General features: G+C 34.3%; 1 protein-coding gene across 1 annotated transcript in view; it reads right to left on the bottom strand.

Moving 5' to 3' along the window:
• The window catches only part of PTPRQ (protein tyrosine phosphatase receptor type Q), a 197,324-nt gene that overhangs the window by 117,295 nt on the left and 59,370 nt on the right, over window positions 1-20,659 (bottom strand). Inside the window, exons 18-25 of the mRNA XM_029205660.1 lie at window positions 18,630-18,790; window positions 17,793-17,938; window positions 13,711-13,879; window positions 11,944-12,234; window positions 11,402-11,677; window positions 10,879-11,030; window positions 6,466-6,607; window positions 3,575-3,844 (exon numbers count right to left, since the gene is read on the bottom strand). Of these exons, the coding sequence (XP_029061493.1) occupies window positions 3,575-3,844; window positions 6,466-6,607; window positions 10,879-11,030; window positions 11,402-11,677; window positions 11,944-12,234; window positions 13,711-13,879; window positions 17,793-17,938; window positions 18,630-18,790 (1,607 nt within the window). The remainder of the gene's footprint in view (window positions 1-3,574; window positions 3,845-6,465; window positions 6,608-10,878; window positions 11,031-11,401; window positions 11,678-11,943; window positions 12,235-13,710; window positions 13,880-17,792; window positions 17,939-18,629; window positions 18,791-20,659) is intronic.

Below are 20,659 nucleotides of genomic sequence, written 5' to 3'. Positions count from 1 at the left end.
AAAATATCTATAATTTTGCCTGATGAAAGTGTGGAAATAATACATTGCAGTGGAGTAACACCCTTATGAAAAATTATGAATTTCATGAGAAAACAATTCATTTCTTTCTTTTACAAAAATTTGAGTGCCTAGAATACCCAAGGCTCTTTGCTATGAACTGTGAGTAAAATAAAGACAAATAAGACATAGCCCCACAAGCAAAGAGTATACAGTGAAATAGAATGGTTCTCAAATTTCAGCACTGTCTCTCACCTCACATACCTTGTTTAAAGGAAGATTTGTGAGTTTTATTTTCCAAACTCTGATTCCACAGGTCTAGAGTAGGGCCTCGGGGATGTACCTTCTGATGCAGGGAGAGTCAGCAGTCCAAACTTTGAGCAACATTTGTCTTCAGTAGTAAGGGAGCACATAATACATGGTACAATATGCCTAATACCTTCCTAATTCATTGGTTTAGAATTCCTTCAGTCTCCATTCATGCGATCTTTTAATCCTGACTTAAAATCTAATTCAAATCCTTAAAGGATTTTTTTTTTTTTAACAAAGACCTGTCCTTAAGTTCAGGTGGCTCTACATCAAGTGTATATACTTTGATTATGCATCTCTGTTCTACTAATTAAACTTCTGCTTCATTCCTGTGACTGAGCAGTCACCTTGAGTACCAGTAGAATCAATAATAATGAGTCCTCTGCCCTGTTCTCTGAGTTCTGAACCTCTCATTTATCTCAGAATTACTGTCCTGTCTTTCGTCGCCAGTTCTCTAGGACTCAGCTCCCGTCCAATGATCAAGACCATTTCACCTGGTACTAGACCACCCTGATGCAGACCACCTGCCTGCATTTGAACATATTTCCTTCTCTCAGACTCTGTATAGCAATGATCTGCTGCCCACCCACTGAGGAAACACCTGCTACCCATTTCTGGACCTCTCTGACACTGTTTGCCTGTCCTCACTGCTACACATCACCTGCCATCAAAATTCCTGGGTAATCTAGTCCAGTAATTCAGAAAATTTACAGAGAATCATCAGAGAGATGCTTAAAACTACAGATTCTTGGGCTTCATCTCTTGAGGCTATGATTCAGCCAAGTCTACAGTGAAGTCTAGGAATCTGTAGTTTTAATGCTTAACATGTCATTGAAGACTTAAACACACTCACACACATACACACACACACTTAAGCTGGGCTTTTAAGAACTAATACAATTTTGTGTGACGTAGAAAGGGAGTAGGAAAATCTGATGGTGAAAAGTATTGAGCAAGTTTAAAGAAGGGAATCTAATCAATTATTAGCCCATAGCATGTGCTTAATAAATGTCTTTTGAAATGAATACATGAAATCTAACGTGCTGAATAAAGTTTGGCTACAGGTATCAGTTATATGAAGAGATGCAGTGGAGGAACAAAAGAATGAAAAGCTAAACAGAAGTCAAATCTAACTGGTGATGAATTCTGGGGTATATTTTGTACACGATGAGAATAGGTAAAACATTTGGAGTATTCTGGGCCATTTCTTATACATAGTACCTTTCATTATCACCTCTATGCTTCAGATACCTAAATCTCCATGTCTACTTCTTACCCCTCAGGTAATAAAATTCAACAGCCAACACATAAATGCTCTAAATTGTATGTTAGAGCCAATTCAATCAAAATAAGTGGGTGGAAAGATGGTACTGACAGGCAGGCTGAATGAGTATGGGTGATAAGGCCCCTTTGGGTATTACTACAGGAAGCAACAAGTCTGATATAAAATGAGGGCAGTCAAGTTGAAGAAGGGGCAAATTGCAGAGCCATGGCAGAGACTGAACTGATAAGCTCTGATTATATGTAGGAGAGATGGGAGGAAGAATCACATAAGAATATGAGGCTTGATCCCCAACTGATTATAAAGAACAGGTATAGAAAAGTGAGGAAGAGAAGGAGAATTCATGTTACATAAATTCCATTTTGAATATGTTTAGGGTTAATATACCAACCAGGTCCTCAGCTGAAACTTTCTAACAATTTGTGTGGCTGCTGGTGTGTGTTTGTGTGTGTGTGTGTGTGTGTGTGTGCAAGAGACAGAGACAGAAGATAAAATGCAAGAGAAAGTAGATTAAATTGATGGAGTTATGTTCTAGAGGAAACACGAGTTTGAAACAAAAATGAGCAGTTAGATTCCTGAAAAGAGGAAGACAATGATGTTCCCAAGGGAGGCTACCTTGAGAGCATAAATAGAGATATCGGTAAATTTTGAAGGAAGGCAAATCAATTCTCTTTGATGCTATTAGTAAAATGAATAATAGCATCAAAGATGGATGATAGTGGGGGTAGACCATGTTCAGAGTAAGAGCAGAATTTTCCTATGGAAAATTGATTAAGTGTAAACAGGGATGTAGAGTAGATTGTGGAGCAATTGGGAGAGTTAAAGAATAGCTGAACAAGATAGAACCATTTACATTTTCTCCGGCACTATTCATCAGCCAGCATCTAGTGAAAGCAAACAGTGGGGTCCTTTCAGAGTTGGGAATCGCCTGGAAGATGAGTTACAGTGACACGCCTTGCGATGTAAGGAGCAAGAGATAGTTGTTGTTGCAACGCGTCCATTCCAGATGAATAGGTGAGACACTAAAGTCTCAAGAAATGTTGCCTTGAAAGGATGAGAAGAAAAAGATACTGAAATCAGAGAAGGTACACCATGTCTTGAAGTTCTGTGGTTTATAGCCTCAAAGATAGAAAAGTAGAGTAAAACTGGGTGATGCTGATTTCAAAAGGAGGAAAGGGTTAAAAGATATTTCAAAGATAAGGATCCAGAGGTGCCAGAGGTAAACAATTATGTCAATACCTACAGTCCCCAGTAGGGAGGACCTCCAGGGAAGTGGTGTTATTGGGAAGGAGTCAGGTTTTCATTTATATGAAGAGGTACAATATTAGAGAAGGTAGAAGATGAGAGAGATTATGACTTAGGGTGGATCACTGTTAGAGAGAGTAAGAGTTTTCCTCTTTAAAGACTAGAGCTTAGTGACCTAGATATTTTTATTCCAATAATAGAAAAGATGAAGGCTGGTATAAAGAGAAGGAAGTAGATGAAACTGAGTCTGACACTGCAACTTTGGAATTCAGGGAAGCATCAAGAATGCCATAAATCAATTAAAAAAAAGATATATATGTGTGTGTGTGTGTGTGTGTGTGTGTGTGTATATGTTACATATTCATTCCCTATTTTAAATTACAATAAAACATAGTTCAGTAAGTTTAGTGTTTGTATAATAAGAAATAGATACTTGTAAAAACACAATGAAGCAGATTTTCTCTTTTTTCCTCCTTTCAGCCTCCCATTGCTATGGAGGTGGTTCAATGGACCACACAGCTGGCCCTCAGGTAACATGTGGGATGAAAAAGTATGTGTTATATTTTTAAATATTTCTTTTAAAGTTTTAGACAAATGTGCTATAAAGATTACAAAGGTTATTGACAAACGTAGGACACAGTCCAGGAACAGTTTTGTGTTTCAGGTTAGTTCTTTCAAGTAAATTACATGCTTCAGATCAGTTACCTGTTTCACATCAGTTACCTGTTTCACATCAGTTACCTGTTTCGGGTAGCGTGCTGATGTTGCATGCACTTTCATCACCTTCACCAGCTGAGGTTGAAGCTCTTATTTTAAAGACATACGAGGTATTGGCGAGAAGTTTCATGAAAGTATACATGTGATCTTGGGGAGAGATTTTTGTAGCATTCCTTTCAACTGTTATCATATAATGTGTAATTATTCCATTTGCCTTTTTGGGTGGATCCCACTTCACTAAAGCTGACTGCCAGCTAGTTGCCATACACTGTATGTTCTGTACAACATCTGGAACTTAAGAGATAAGCAAATGCCCAAAGTTAAAATTTATACACATGTAGTAGATAAATGATTTCATTATGCGATTCCTAGAAAAAGTCATGTTTAGGAGTTAGAGACAGAATAAAAATTTAACATATCAACCTTTCAATGTGCGCTCAAAAAATTCTTAACATGGGCTGAATCAAATGGCAGTTGGCCCATTTTCTATGTTACCATATTAATCCTTACAATACTGAATCCATCACTGAATATTCTCCTAGGCCCAAGCAGCAACCACATCCTCAAATCCTCAGTAGCAACTATGTAGCCAGCCTCAAGCTCAGGCAGTGGTTGAAGCCTGCCCTCTTTACCTCTTAATGGGAAGGAGCAGTCTTAGCCATACTTTATGATGGAACTTTTTAATGCAAAACGTAGATGTAGGTGCCTCACTGAAATGGGTACTTCTCAGGGAAATGTCTGATTATATAATGTCCCCTAATGTAAGCATAGCTCTTTTTGTCACACTAAAAAGAGGAAGCTATAAAGAAAATTTGCATAGAGTCAATTTGTGGATTACAAACAGCAAGCAGTGAAAAGAAACAACTTGTCATTGTGCAAAACATAGTTATTTAAAGAATATTCAAGTAATCTTTGACTTGCCTACAGTTCTCTCCTGTGGTGTAAATTTCTATCTTTACAAACGCTTCTTCCTCTGTAAGATAAAGGCATCAAAACTAAAGGAGAATAACTTGGGGGTGTGTGTGTGTGGCATTTAAAATGAAAAGAAAAGCCAATTCCTAGGCTGATCCAGGGCTCTGGCAGTTAAATATGGTTAATTATGTGCTTTCTTATTTTCAAAAACATATACTAATACCAATAAATGAAAAAGAGACAGTTGCTAATTTACTTAAGTTTAGATTATAAACCTGGATTTTGTGAACAACTATTTCACTGACTCTCCAAACTTAAAAACAATTAATTAGCCAGCTGATAACACTTGAAGTTGAGAATTTTATTTAACCAATCAGGGCATAGGACTTTGTGGAATTATTTTATTTTGCTGGTAAAAAAAATTTTTATTGGTTTACATAATACTGTCTACAAGATTAGCCTTGATTCTTATCTATCTGTGTGTAAACAGTTAAAATGTTTTTTTCTTTACGGGTTTAGCCTTTTTCTATAGTATCACTCAGTTATGATATGCATTTCCTACAGTCACGTCCAGTTTGCACTAGAGGTCAGACACTGATGTTCTAGTTCAGTTTCTTCACTAATTTTCTCAGCCCTTTTCATCTAATCTGCCTGAACCATGGCTTCTTCAACTGAAGTATGGGCACAGGGGCAACCGTAATGTTTTTTTTTAGTATCTGTGTGTCCAACACTCTAATAAGTGCTTCAAATGGGTCTTTTCAAATATTTTTCCCAACAACCTTCTGGGTGGCTACTGCTAATGTGTGTTTCTTTTCAGTTAAAGATACAGAGGCTCAGAGGAGGCACGTGCCTTTGCCAGGGTTATACAACTAGCAAGTCACAGAGCTTGGATTCCAATCCAGGCACTGACTGCAGAGCATGAACTCTTATCCACTATAAATACTACTTACTTAGCCTGTCTTATAGGCATGCCATGAAAATAGTATCAGGTATTCATAAATTAATGTAAAATGGTTAATTTATCAGTGAGTGGTCTCCAATTTCAATTTAGAGATTCACTAAAACAAAAAGAAATGCACCCAGAGGTATAGGGAAGAAATGACTAGAGCAGGATCTTGCGCTTATTCAATAATCATTGACCAAAAAAAAAAAGAGCGAGGAAGAGTTGCCTTTAAAAATATGGTCCAGGGCTTCCCTGGTGGCGCAGTGGTTGAGAGTCCGCCTGCCGATGCAGGGGACAAGGGTTCGTGCCCCGGTCCGGGAAGATCCCACAATGCCGCAGAGCGGCTGGGCCCGTGAGCCATGGCCACTGAGCCTGCGCGTTCGGAGCCTGTGCTCCGCAACGGGAGAAGCCACAGCAGTGAGAGGTCCGCGTACCGCAAAAAAAAAAAAAAAAATACGGTCCAGTTGAGAGAAGGAAAAGTATTAAATCATTAAATCAGTTATAAATTAAAACTATTCAGTACACAGTTGAGTTATGACATGTAGGTGATGCACAGGTAAGTTGTTTAATTAGAGCGATGGTATTTCAGTCTTCACGGTCCCCTCCACATGTCACAAATGGACTACGGGAAAGTAAAAGCTTACATACTGACTAGTGCTCTTCAAATGTCACAACACATCTTCTTTAAAAAATTACAGATTTTTTTTCATGAAAATATAAATCAACCTGTTAAAAGTGATTAATGGTTCATTTCTCCTTTTTTTCCCAGCTGTCTCAGATGGTACTAAGAAGTAGGTAATTTTTACATATATCTAGAAGCCTACTTTGTTCCTAAAGTAGTCTTTTATTTCAGCTTCCTCAGTTCAAAGTGAAAAACCATGTGTAAATATGTATCTATTTGATTGCAAACAAGACAACCCAGCCTATCCTTAAAGCACTGAAATTCAACTTCCCTTTGAATGAACAATTAAATATTGATAGTCAAATAAACTGAGAAAGGAAAGGGAAAAGTGTTAAAATACAAAATCAAACATTTTAGGATCCAAAATCCATATCTAACCTGATTCTTGGGTTGTGAATTTTACTACGTTACTAAATTGATTGCCATTTCCAACTTTAGTAAAGGCAGATATGCTGATAGAATAGGTGCTGATGGGTTCCAGTCCAACAAGTTTGGCTTCAGTTTGCAAACCTGAAATATTCTGAAAAGCAGAAATAAAATTCTTTGTCACAATGCATCATCAAAAAACTTACTTATAACTGGAAGAAATATTTAATACATCAAAATTATGTCTTCTGTGTTTAACCTATGATTTAGTAAGCACAGGTATTTTTTATTAAAAATTTAAAAATTAAACATTTTTTTTGTGTGCCCCAGGGTGTGCTCAGCTGATAAAGCAAGGATGAACTGGATACCCTCTCAGCACTGAAGAATCTCATAACTGCCATTTGTTTTTAAAGCTGAAGTGTTTTGTTTTCATTTTGTCTCCCTGATTTTTACTTGGAATTACATACTGATTACTTCCTTAAAATTGGCTAAAATTGAAGTCCTCAACTGAAATCCAACTTAAGAGCAGTCAGTGGTACTTGATTTTTCTTGAATTCATCTAAATTCATTTTTTAATTCTCAGTAGCATTTTGTGTAAATTAATTTATTCATCAGCTATTGTATGGTAGGCACTGGGAATACAGCAGTGAATGAAACAGAACCTCTGCTCCTATGAAGCTTAAACTATGAGTTTTCCCAGACAACTCCTAAATTTCTAATTTTATGCAATCTCTTAGGAAAATGAAAAAAAAGAACAGTTATCACAGTTGTTCAAAAGAGGATATTATTTCTCATAGAAAATTTTACCATCAAATATAAAGCCTTCATTCAAAGAGAATTGTCCTAATAGAAAGAGCACTTAAGATTGATAGTTACCCTATGGAAAAAGAAGACAATCTCCTATGTGGTATAATTTTAAGAATACTGCATTATATCTAATCCGAAATATAAACTACTTTCACTTATATATTAAACATTTCAGTGGCAGAAATTTAGCAAGACTACTAATGCTCAGGGCACTCACAGTTAGAATCATATTTTAAATTAATCTCTTGCAAGTCACTGACATACTTTATGAACTCACTGTATTACGCTTTCATTCTTCCACAATTACTATCTACCAAGCACACTGTTAGATAACCAGGAGATTATAAAGATATATAGGACATGGTCCCTGTCATCAAGGAATTGTTATATTAATTAGAGAAATCTACCAACAACTGCATTCGAAGAAGAAATTAAACACAAGCAGGTAAATTTTGACTTGGGTTAGGAAGGGTGAGTAAGTACCCAGAGAAATGACTGAACTCAGGAGATTATAATAAAAAGTGTGAGTAGCTTATTGGATAGTGGACAGACTGACAAAGTAAGTTGTAAGATGGAGACATGAGTAAGGAATACTTCCAAACATAACAGAACTTTTTTACTGAATAAAAAATTTTTTTCGGTATGTGTGAGTGACCTGAGTTACCAGCAGACCTGGGTCTTATTTATCTCCAAATGGATTAAACTGGATTGACTGAGATGGCAGGAACATTTGAAGTGGTTCTGGAATTATTATGCCTCCAGGAACTCACATACAATCTGAAAGAAAAGAAAAGAAAAGAAAAGAAACTAATAGTTGGGACATAGAGGTAGCTGAAAACATAGAAAGGAAAACAGGACAACACACTCAAAGAGAAAGCCACACAGAGGGAGGAAAGCAGATAAAGAAAACTAGATGTTGAGAAAGGAAAAAGGATGGCATGAGGATACATTTAAAGGAATTTGAAAGAAAATAAGGCTATGAAAATTCATGGAAGACACAATAGATGTAAAAAGGAATAACTAAAAGTAGTAGATTTTAAAAGAAAACTACTCCTTCCACCCCAAAAAGGATATATTTAATACTTTATGGTATAAAGATTATATCTTTGCTACTAGTGAAATTTCAATGGTAGCATTTCTATTGAGAAAACAGATGTCTAAAACTCTTAGAATATAACCTACCCTCATATTCAGGTAGAGGAGTACTGTCATTTCAGGCTTAGTGCTATTACAATGCTGAATGGAATTTGTTCTTTTTTTTTAAACCATATACAAAAACAATAGCTACCACGTTTATCATATGCTGGGGATTGTTCTAAATGCTTTATATAGATTTTCCCTTACAATCTTCACTTTTTAGTGGATGTATCTTTACAGCTCCCAGTTTGCACTTGAGGAAACTGAGTCATAAGAATTTAAGCAACTGCCCTAAAGCAGAACAATAAGTCTCAAAGTCAGGCTTCTAACCAGAAAACTTGATGCCAGACTCCTTAATTCGTGACTGTGCTAACGGTGTTGATGGTAGAGATCTCTGTTCTGAGGAAAAGATCACACATACACATCCACACTTCAATATACATACATGTTTATCCTAGGAATGATCACATTCCTAGGATAATAAATATTATTATCTTTAAAATATAGAAATATAGAAAATGATTCCTTTCTCCCCATTTGATACCTATTTACCAGTGATCCATACAGACAAAGCACGTTAAAAAAAATGGAAAATGTTAAGATTAGACTAGAAATAGATACTAGAGGGCTAGAGACTCAGCACCATTAATGAAATTTCACACTGCTGGGAAACAGATTCCACATTTATGAAGAAATACAATTTGAATTCTACTCAGCCTATCAGATTTTAGAGTAATATCTTGACTTCCAAAAAGAAAAGCATTATTCCTTATGACATAAACTTACACACTGCTTCTGATTTTTACTATTCACTTTTTAAGCTACACATGCTATAAAAATGATTTACCATCAGTAATAAATTATAATGCATATAATATTGGGGACAATGTTTATGCAAAGTTTTTGCACTCTCCTTGCTGCAACTAAAGAGCATTCCAGTAATTCATTTGCCTTTGGAAAAAAAATAAGAACACTTTCTCAAATAAATGCTAGTTAATTACAACATATTTTGGCAATTAAATGCTAGAAATCATATAGGTATATTTGAGACCCTTTGTTACATCAGTTCTTTGGGTATTTTTCATTGATTCTGAAACTTAAAAATGGAGGAGTGAAAGGGCATTTAGCATTGAAACTAATTAGCATTGAAAGAAAAAGAATAATGATATATTTTAAAAGACCAATTAGTGTGGGATTACATGCTATCTGGAAAGGTTAACAGAAGTCCAGTATAAACACTTTTCTGAACAGGTTAAAAACATTCATTTGGTACTTCTTTTAACAACAAATACAATAGTCCCCCCTTAATTCACAGTTTCATTTTCCACGGTTTCAGTTACCCCCAGTCAACCATGGTCCCAAGATATTAGATGGAAAATTCCAGAAATAAACAATTCATAAGTTTTAAATTGTGAGCTGGTCTGAGCTGCATGATGAAATCTCGAGTTGTCCTGCTCCATCTTGCCCAGGATATCAATCAACCCTTTGTCCAGCATTTCCCACCCATTAGTCAGTAGCCTTTTTGGTTATCAGATCGACTGTCAGATAGCGCAGTGCTTTTGTTCAAGTCACCCTTATTTTACTTAGTAATGGCCCCAAAGTACAAGAGTAGTGATGCTGGCAATTCAGAGATGCCAAAGAGAAGCCATAAAGTGTTTCTTTTAAGTGAAAAGATGAAAAATGTTCTCAATAAGGAAAGAAAAAGTAATCATATGCTGAGGCTGCTAAGATCTTCGGTGAAAATGAAGCTTCTGTGACATTCTATGAAATTGGGAAGAAGGGGAAAAAATGTACAAGTTTGGCTGTTGTACCTCAAACTGTAAAAGTTATTGCCATAGTATGTGATAAGTGCTTAGTTAAGATAGAAAGGGCATTAAATTTGTACAAGAAGATGTTTTGAGAGAGAGAGAGAGGGACCACATTCATGTAACTCTTATTACGGTTTGTTATAATTTTTCTATTTTGTTATTAGTTACGGTTGTTAATCTCTTACTGTGCATTATTTATAAATTAAACTTTAGAAATTAAACTTGATGTATAAGAAAAAACACAGTACGTATCGGTTCAGTACTATTCACGGTTTCAGGCATCCACTGGGGGTCTTGGAATGTATCCCCTGTGGGTAAGGGGGATGAATGTAGAAATATATTACCCTTAAGACAATAACAGGTTTTAAATAGTCTGAAAAAATTTACTGTATACTTTCCAGCATTAACAAAATGGTGCAATTACTTCCTAACCTATAGCTATCTAGAAGTTATAAATTCTAAATAAAACGCTATATGAAGTACTCCACTTCCATATTTGACAAACGTTTGCTGTGTTTTCTGCAAGCATCCTTAAGTTGTAGGAAACCAAAAAGATTTTTTAAAAAGATGGTCCTTGTGTTAATTAAAGCAGTCTATTTTCCCCCTGCATGTCAATACTTTAATTGACTTTCTAAATTTTTGAAATAAATATATAGTGTTATCATCAACCTACCTTATAAAATATAGTATCAGTTTCATGCTCATGAATTTTTAAACTATATACTTTAACAATACCGCCTGGAACAGGACTCGGGCTCCATTTCAGCCATACAAGGTCTGAAGTGTAGTTGACTAAAGTCAAATTTTGAGGAGGTGCTAAAGGCACTGCAGGAAAACACATTATAAAACTTATATTCATAACATTTTTTAGCAGAAAAATATCATCGTGACTCTAGCTTCTTGAAGACACTAGTTAAGAAAGATTTATAAACTGATCATTTTAATTTCAGAAATAAAGAGCATAAGTAATCATGCTTTTGTACTTGGAACTCAGTAGTTCCAAAGTAGCTTTAAACAGAACACCCTGTTCTGAAGATCAAATTTAAAAAAAAATGTTCAGCAAAGCAGATGAATAGTTGTCAGGCTGTTACAAATAGACAATCAAATATCCTTTCATTTTCCATGCTGTTCCTTAAAAAGAGAGAGCAAGTGCTGCAACAGTGAAATCATTGGAAGAAATATGGATTCTGGCTTACCTGACTCATCTGTGTAAAAGAAAAGAACACTGGAAGGACCCAGTCCTTTTATAGTTCTTGCAGCAGCAAAAAAACTATATAATGTAAATGGTGAAAGCTCGTCCAGTATTACATAGTTATCAGAAGTAACAAAAGAATAATTCTCACTTGGTCCTTGTAAAATTAAATCATAACTTATTATTGCACCATTTGGTTTTACTGGGGGATCCCATGATAAGAGAACTGAGGTAGAGGAAAGGTTTTTAAAAGTGTTGATTATTGGTGAAGTTTCTGGGACTATAAAAGAAAAAAAGAATATTAAGTGAAACAAAAGTGAGTTAGCATCAAGAAGAAGAGGCTTTAATAATAATGGGACTTAATTTTTATCAACAGGTAATTATTTTAATTTTAAGAAACTTAGAGCTTACTGTGTTTACTGAAAGGCTAATTACTTAAGAACAAACAGAATCTATGTAGTGATAAGAATGTTTTCTATCAGAAAGCAATATAAATAAGAAAACATCAACAATCTGCTTAATAGGCAATAAAAGGGTCCAGCCTACCATCTTCTTCAGTTTTGATGTGTAGTTGGGCAGTATAGGTATCAGAGAATCCCTTTTCTGTTGATGGAGTGATTTTTAATATATAATCAGTATATTTTTCCAGATTATCAAAATACATGCTTCTCTCATATGTAACTAGAGGTGGTCTCACGTGGCGAGGAGTTTGCTGTGAGCTCAGAGAAACATAGTAGAAGACTAGACCGTTTGGTTGAGACGGAGGGCCCCAGCTTACATTTATTGCAGTTGACGAAATGGACTTGTAAGTCAGGTTTCCAACAACTCCTTCAGGTACTATGACAGGTAATGTGCAAAATATAAAAATCATCAGTCACCCTAAATAAAATATAAGTAAATTCACAAACCGGAGGATAACTGTTGAAATGGCAACTACTACATCACCTGCTCTTACGTTATTTAAATCCACATGTGGTAACATCATCTACTACAAAATATCTTCTAAATAATTATATTAAAATCATTCAAAATAAACCCTGTCATCTTTAATACGTGTGAGAACTGTTGTATGCAATATTTTCTTGGCTTTTCCTTCCTACAAGATGGTGATTATGAGTCTGTATATGAGATTATGAGTATGTGATGGAAATTATGTGTATGAGATTAGGAGTATGCACACATGTATGTGTGCATGTATACTCAGATATTTAAATATTTTGATAATGTATATTATCTAAACAATATTTTTAGTTTCTTTCTTCTAAAGATTATCCTTATTGTACATATGAAGTCATCCAGGGCCTCTCACTGGGAACAGTGCACAGCAAGTGTTTATTATTCATGGTGCTATAATAATAACTGATAAAACGTTATAGGTTGGTGAAAATCTTGGGAGAGATCTGCATTTAAAGAATTCCTGAAATGATACTGACCACAAATTGCACTTAACATTTTTGCTAAAGACTCCCCAAACTTGTATTTCCACATATCATATCTACTCTGCTGATCAATGAGTAAACAATTTAAAAGACTGTTCCAACAACAGGGAGAACATTCATTCTTCCTACTTAAAGTATCTGTCAAATTTATAATCTTCAAATAATAAACATAGAATTCTACTCTCAGCAGAAATTTAGGTCAGTATCATTTCTCAGTAAGAGGACTAATCTTTAAAAAATAAATGGACCATAGAAACAACCACAAGAAGAAACAGACAATGATCCATGTATCATCGTATTCTTGAAACTGAAACCTAAAAAACAGCAAGAGCTTCAGTCATTATAGTTTTCTGAATACTCAACACAAACAGGATTCTGCAGAAGCCACAAATGAGAAACTTCCAGAGTTAAAAAAAAAGATATTTTGGACATATGAGTCACAAACACAATAAGAACAAAGATGCTGCATAAAATCCTTTGTGGGTTCAAAGACTGAAAAGGAAACAAGTTGCTAGAGAGAAAAAAATGTCATTTCTAGAGCAAATGGATATTAAGTATTGGAAAATCCATCCACATACGCAACGGTTTTTTCCATGCCCATAACCGATGGCTGTGACATCTTTCGAAGCAATGAAAGTGACAGAATTTTTATAAATGGATGGTAGCAGTTTTCAGGAATAGAAAAGGCTGTTACTATTGTAATAGGTTTATAGCTATATTAAATGCATTTTCAAACTTCTATGACTGGTTAAATGTGCCTAAATAAAACACATATTTTATTACCAATACATACAAATAGAAAAAGATTCTGAAATAATTATAAAGTTTTAAATTAATCCTATTAAACATTAATGAATGCTTTTCATTTACATACTGTCTTGATCTGTGTATACTTGAACTATGTCACTGCTTTTATTCCCATTTCCAACTGAAGTACTTGCTGTTACCCAAAATGTATAGTAGCTGAATATTGCCAGTTTATCTATTATTGCAGATACGGTCATATTGTCAAAGTCATTGGTTACTTCATGGAGTGTAAAATTCTGAAAAATAAACATATTGTTTTAATTGTTCAGAGTATATTTTTAGTATACATGAGCATTTCAAAGTAATTATTATTCATGGATTGGTTGCCTCAGTATTTTAATATGTTAATTTTTGAGGAAAATAAACAAAGAACTTTTTTATTGCAATAATTAAACTGGAAATATGTTTGTACTAAAAGAGGAATAGATGGTAGCAGTTTTATTAAATCAACATACAGAGTAGCAGAAACTCCAAGCTTAGCTGCAGTGAGGAAGGTCTAGTGGTGAACTGGAAATGCTACAATGTGCTGACCAGTGTCAGTTTCCCTTATGAAACATTCAAGTATTTTTCAAAACATTGACTATATATTTTTAAACAAGTTTGGGAGTATTATAAAAATTTTAAGTGTTTTCTTCCTGTTAACAGTGTAGGAATTATGAAAGTGTTCACCTCTTTCTATGAACTCAAATGGTTATTATCTTTCATAGACCCTCTTTTTTTCTACAATCATGTAGAGAAATGGGAAGGCAGTTGGATACACTCTCATATGTGCTGAGTAAGAGAAATTTTAAAATTCTCTTGCATGACCCTAGTTATATTTGTCCCAAGGCATTTTTTGATAACTAAGGAATTACAATCATCCCTTCCTTGACCAAATTTTAAACACAAAACACACAGTCAAAATCAATTCTAAAATAAAGGAAAACAGACTTTTTAAAAAGTCACGTAGGTAATTAAATATGAATTAAGTATGAATAATTTTATAATAATGTCTACTTATACTGAGAAATCTGAATCATTCCAATCTGCACAAAGCCCTTAGAGTCCAAAGACCTGCATTCAATTCTGGCAACAGCTCTGGATAAATCATCGGATCACAAAGCTTCTCCAACTGTAAAATGGGAATAATCATTTCCACTTCACAGAGGGCTTTTGAGGATTAGATAATATAAAGCATATAAAACAATACCATCTCTGGCACACGATAAAAAACTGATAATTAGTAAAAAGTTCATTAAAATTAGTAACACAGGATAATCAATTTGACTAAAATTTATAGTTATCGTGGTTCTGCAATGTATCAACAAACTAAATTCAGCAAATTTTTGTGGTTCTTTCCCAGTATAGGGAGTGGGGGAGAGTAAGTGTCAGAAAAGATCTATTTTACTTTTGTGGTGACTTATTTAGGAACAGACAAGTTAAAACATATTTAATCTCACACAAAATATGATCTGTGAACTTAATATCTTCCAACACATCTACTTTACACATGGCATAACTGGCTTACATAAATTCTCTCTTAAAATATTAATAGAGCTTTTTGACTTTTCTTTGCTATAAAATTTATTCCAACTACCTATGACCTACCTTGATGACAATATTAAGTAACAAATTATTTTTAATCACCCAGAAGTTATTCATGCTGAGTGTCAGTAAACATGCACAGACATGTAACAAATTTAGAATTATACCAATTATCCAGATGATTATTCCATTCATCTATTTATTTTTGGAAAAAATGTCTTGTGGCTCAAACTATCTAATTAAGGTTTATTCTTTGTGTATATGAATGCAGTCAGAAGGTATTTAGTAAAAACTTCTCAAATTTGATTAATCAGCCAGTACTCATTTAACACTTTTTAATAAAAGACACTATGTCAGGCAAACTGAGGAGACATAAGTGAGTAAATGTTAAAATGTAGAAGAGTTAATATACTATACAAAACACAATATACCACAATTGGAGGAGGGACAGGATGTATTGCCAAGTAGTAGCAAAGAGATTAAATTCCACAAAGTCAGAAGAAGGAAAGATCACTTCACAACAAACTCAAGTGCTCCAAAATTATAACTAAGTACTGAAAATAATGTTGATCTGTTATAAGAATTTTATGTTCTATGATTAAAACATTTATTGAGCATTATCATACTGTACCAGAGGACTTCAGGGGATGGAAAGACAAGCGTCACACACAACTCTTTTCTTCATGTTATTTGCTATGGGATGAGGGAGCTAAGATAAGTAGCAGATACCAGGAATAGAAAGCAGAATATGATGTGCCATGCATGAGATATGCCACAAAGTTCTATGGGAAGAAGAAAGAGAAGGAAGAAAACAGCTCTACATCTACTCTGCTATATAATTTTCATTTTGAGGATTTCTTCTATTCTACCAATCCAAAATAGAAAATTAGGTAGTGAAGATTTTTATGCTATATTTAACGTTAACTTCAGAAAATAAAGCACGGATGAACTTCAAGAAATATAAGAAATGTTTTAACATCATTAGCCTGTGTGCCCTCTTGCAGCTGTCACACCTAAAAGCACTCTTAAGACAATTTAATAAAAGATTACATTTTCTAAGATAGATGAATTGCAAATGGTATCATATTATATACTCAGGTTTGAATAAGAAGGTTCATAAAATCATGTTGAAATCATAGTTAAACATTTACACTCGATTACCTAGATGTGGACAAAGAGAACCAAAATTGAATCAGAGACAAGCCATAAAGTAAACTGTACAGAGGCAAAACCTTTGCTAAGATTCAGAACTACTGAATTTTGAATACTGAATATTGGTTAAATGCATGAAAAAAATCTGCAATTTGAATGGCCTCTATGACATAATGACACATTATTAAATTTGTGAACACATTGTGGTAAAAAAAAATAATAAATTGCACACTGATCCCCATTCTTCCCCAAATACAGAACAAAAAGGAAGAGCAAAAATTGCTTGATGTACAGAGTTAAACAAACAAACAGATCCTCTTTTCTTATGCAGTCCCACTCTGAGAGGGCCTTGAGCAGAATATAAAAATAGAACCAAGCTCTGGACTGTCTTTTACTCACTGCTGAGTAAGGCCTAAGATAGCTTGCAAAGTTCTGCTCTGACCTTATTCATTAGCCTAAACTGTACTAAATCAAGTCATACTTTAGTCCCAGAGATTTCTGCTCACAAGAACTCTAGCGGCTACACATGGGTTGTTAATCACAAATGGAATTAGGCAACTTAGAATTAATAAGACTCATCTCTATCCTCCTTCTGCTTAAAAGGATGCAAACACTTAATAATGGTCAGAGTCATAATCAACATGCAGTCAACAGTCCCTATCAGTAAGGTACATATTCTGTAAATTGCAGTATTTCTTCTAAATTAGTGTTTTCCAAGTTATATTCCAACTCTCCCCATTCCTGATTCAATCACAACCAGTCCAGTTTTAATCTTTTCATCTACTAGAGTTCTGTGAAACAGTTTGGAGAAATAAAAGAATCTGGCTGAAAAATTAAAACTATTTCTTTAAACAAAATGCACTTTAGCTATTTTTATAACTGTTATTGTTCATATCTCAGAAAGTGTCCATCTGCAAAGTGTGCAACCCTATAACCTTGCATACCTCAAGTTAAATAAGCACATTTTAATAGTTTCATTACATCTGATACGAAGCAATGATGATGATGATGATGATAAGCCCTCCTGCTAACAACTGAAAATATTTTTAGAATTGAAGAAAAACACACAAACACATCCAAACATGAAAACTATATTATATACAAACAAAAAGAAATTTTTTTTTAGCTGAGAAATAATTGAGGGTAAATGAAACCATTAACTCTCTAGTGAACACTTCTTGGAGAAGAGGCCCTCAGGGCCATATTTATATACAGAATTTTTAAAAGGTGGCAGCTTCATTGTTGGTAACACATTTGAAGCTGATAGAGAAACATGTGTGTGTTTGAGTACATGTGTGCATCCTTAGACAGTTTAAAATGTGTTTATTTCTCCACCACATTTTTCTATGTCAATGGCAGTTCTACAAAATGTCTACACAAAATTCTAATAGGCAACTTTTTCTACCATGCCAAGTCTTTATCAACAGAGCTGAAGGATGTAAGTAAAGAAGCAGGAGAAAACTCAGGTCTTACCTGCACAAAAGTACCTGAAGTATTCCTGTAATAAACAGAATAATATTGTATAATCCCATTAGGTTTTGAAGGAGGCGTCCAAAAAAGAAGTACTGATGAAGAACTGAGGTTTGCATAATGAACATCTTTGGGAGGATCACTTGGTGCTAGAAAACAAATGATCGAACAAAAAACTGTACTTGTGTCTCTAAAAAATGTGTGAAATGTTCTAAATGTTACCTGCCTTTGATTAGTTATGATAATTGTTTAAAAATTAAGAATAATATCTAATTAGAAATCAGAAATGAAATCCACAAGGCTCATTGGGCCATCCCCGTAACACTCTACCATAACAATATCTAACCAGAGACAGATGGATTTCTTACTCATAAAACACTATCCCAGTTCTAAAACATGCCTACTGCCCTAGATTTGAAAACAACATTATGACAAGTTTCCGATATAGAATGCATAATATGAAATTCTAATTTAACTTGCAATTTTGAAATTGAATAAGAGAGGACAAAGGCAGAGAGCCGACATCATGCGTTTTACTTTGTTTCATTTAAAAACACTAAATGCTTACTAAATGTTGAGTTCTGTGCTGAGTGCATTTACAAATATAAATTCATTTAATCCTCATAAGGACCCTGTGAGGTAGGTAACATATCGTTTCCATAATACAGATGGGAAATTGAGGCACAGAGAGATTAACATCACATAGGTAGAGAGTGAGTGAAAAGCAATTTTGCATGTAACCGTGACAGATATTAGGTTTAATGAGACATATTTATATTTAACACGTTTTTTTTCTGAGTATGATATTCTTTTACTTGGCCTACATCCATAAGAACTCACCTCCTTCGGGTGTTCGAAAGTTAATGATATTGCTTCTCGTTTTCCCTTCACCAAATCGGGTGCTAGCTGTTACATAAGCACTATATTCAACATTATAGTCCAAATCTGAAAACTCTAATGATGTTTCAGTTACATTAATGTTCTTTAATGATGATCTGTCCCTAAGAGGAAAATAAAGGATTATCTGCACAACTGACCTTTAAATTAAACGTTACAGATACATTTTGAGTACAAGGACATTAAAAATAAGCAACATTTATGCACAGATATTAATCCGGATTAATGGGATAAAGATGCTACTTTTCCAGAAATGCTGAAAAGGACGAATTTCAGAATAATTCAGTGAGTAAATTCTTTTGTTTTCAAGTATATCCAGTAATTCAATCAAGTGTTAATAGGATGTTCATATTAAGAGTTTGCTTGGACTGATTTTAATGGCTCTCTAGGAATTCTGTGTGTTCAAAGTAATTACAGCATTCTTTTTCATACGAATGTTTTAGTTGTTCAAATATGTGTTCTACTGAAGTGTTGGCAAAATCTAATTTATACCATATATTTATCAAACACATTTTACATATATTGTACAAAAGTAACATTTACTTCAGACCAATTCAAATCAATTTCAAATGATAAATACCTGAATAGTAATATCTAAAATAATGAGTATGGGTTATCCTTTATTTATGTAATTAGAAACAAGATTTAAAATAATATATGTATAACATAACAGGAAAGCAAAAAGTAGAGCTCACATCTCTCACTCAATTAAGATCTTAAATGTATCTGAAATATCACTTCAGAAAAGAAAGTAAATATTGACTTAAACTCTCCAAGTAAGTACCAAAATGCCAGGAGAGGGGGGAAATGTCTAAAGAGCATACTGTTGCTAAGTAATACAGCACTACAATTAATTTCAGTCATGTTAATTCAGTTTCCATAGAATTGGGTATAGATTAGAATTTAAAGAATGAATATGTATATAATGGTACTGAAAACTATGCATTTTAAAAAGAAATTTTGATTTTTAAGAGCAATGAAGCGAGAGAGAGGCATGGACATATATACACTACCAAACGTAAGGTAGATAGCTAGTGGGAAGCAGCTGCACAGCACAGGGAGATCAGCTCGGTGCTTTGTGACCGCCTGGAGGGGTGGGATAGGGAGGGTGAGAGGGAGGGAGACTCAAGAGGGAAGAGATATGGGAACATATGTATATGTATAACTGATTCACTTTGTTATAAAGCAGAAACTAACACACCATTGTAAAGCAATTATACTCCAATAAAGATGTAAAAAAATTAATTATTAAAGAATTTAGATAAGAAAATATGAGTAATATCACAGAAAAGATACAAATCTCATGTAATCTCAGTTTTTTCTTCTTTCGAAGCACAAGGCATCCGAGAGGTAAATGGATATTCCCTCTGAACATAAAATGCACTTTCTTTACCACTGAAATATTTGAATCCTTGAATCATTAAGGGGAATAACAGATTTTAAGTGAATTAAGGATATCCACAGAGAGATGCATTTCAGCCATGGTTTTACCATTACAAAAGCATCAATTCACTCCAAATATAAGTATGGTTATCTGAAAAATAGCTGGAAAGCTTACCATGGTGAGAAATATGGATTCAGAGTATGAGATTAGAGACAGGCAGGATTAGCCAGGCTATTCAGTAATTTGAAAGAGTTTCATCAGACATCCTTTTTCAGAAGCCATAGGGAGAGCTGAGTTCTCTCTTTGACTTCGCTGAGACTATAGGAGAGAACTTTTTAAAACTCTTAATGCTGTGGCTATTAGGCTATTAGTCTGAGAAAGATGCCTTGTCATAGAAACTTTACCCAACTGCATACTCCTGTCATGGGTCACAGGTCATTAGAACACTACAGTATAGCTAGTCCAATTCAGATCTCTAAAGCTATGAAATTAGCTAAAGCAACCTAATTGCATTATATCTGTTTCAAAACTTTCTTTTCAAGTATATTTTTAATAATATCTGCTGCCTTGTATGACTACTTTCTTACCC

This window comes from Monodon monoceros, unplaced genomic scaffold (assembly GCF_005190385.1).
Source record: "Monodon monoceros isolate NGI ecotype Baffin Bay Population unplaced genomic scaffold, NGI_Narwhal_1 Super_Scaffold_6, whole genome shotgun sequence".
NCBI classification, from domain to species: Eukaryota; Metazoa; Chordata; class Mammalia; order Artiodactyla; family Monodontidae; genus Monodon; species Monodon monoceros.
The sequence above is the reverse complement of the archived record's forward strand: the minus strand, read 5'-3'. Positions and strand labels throughout refer to the sequence as shown.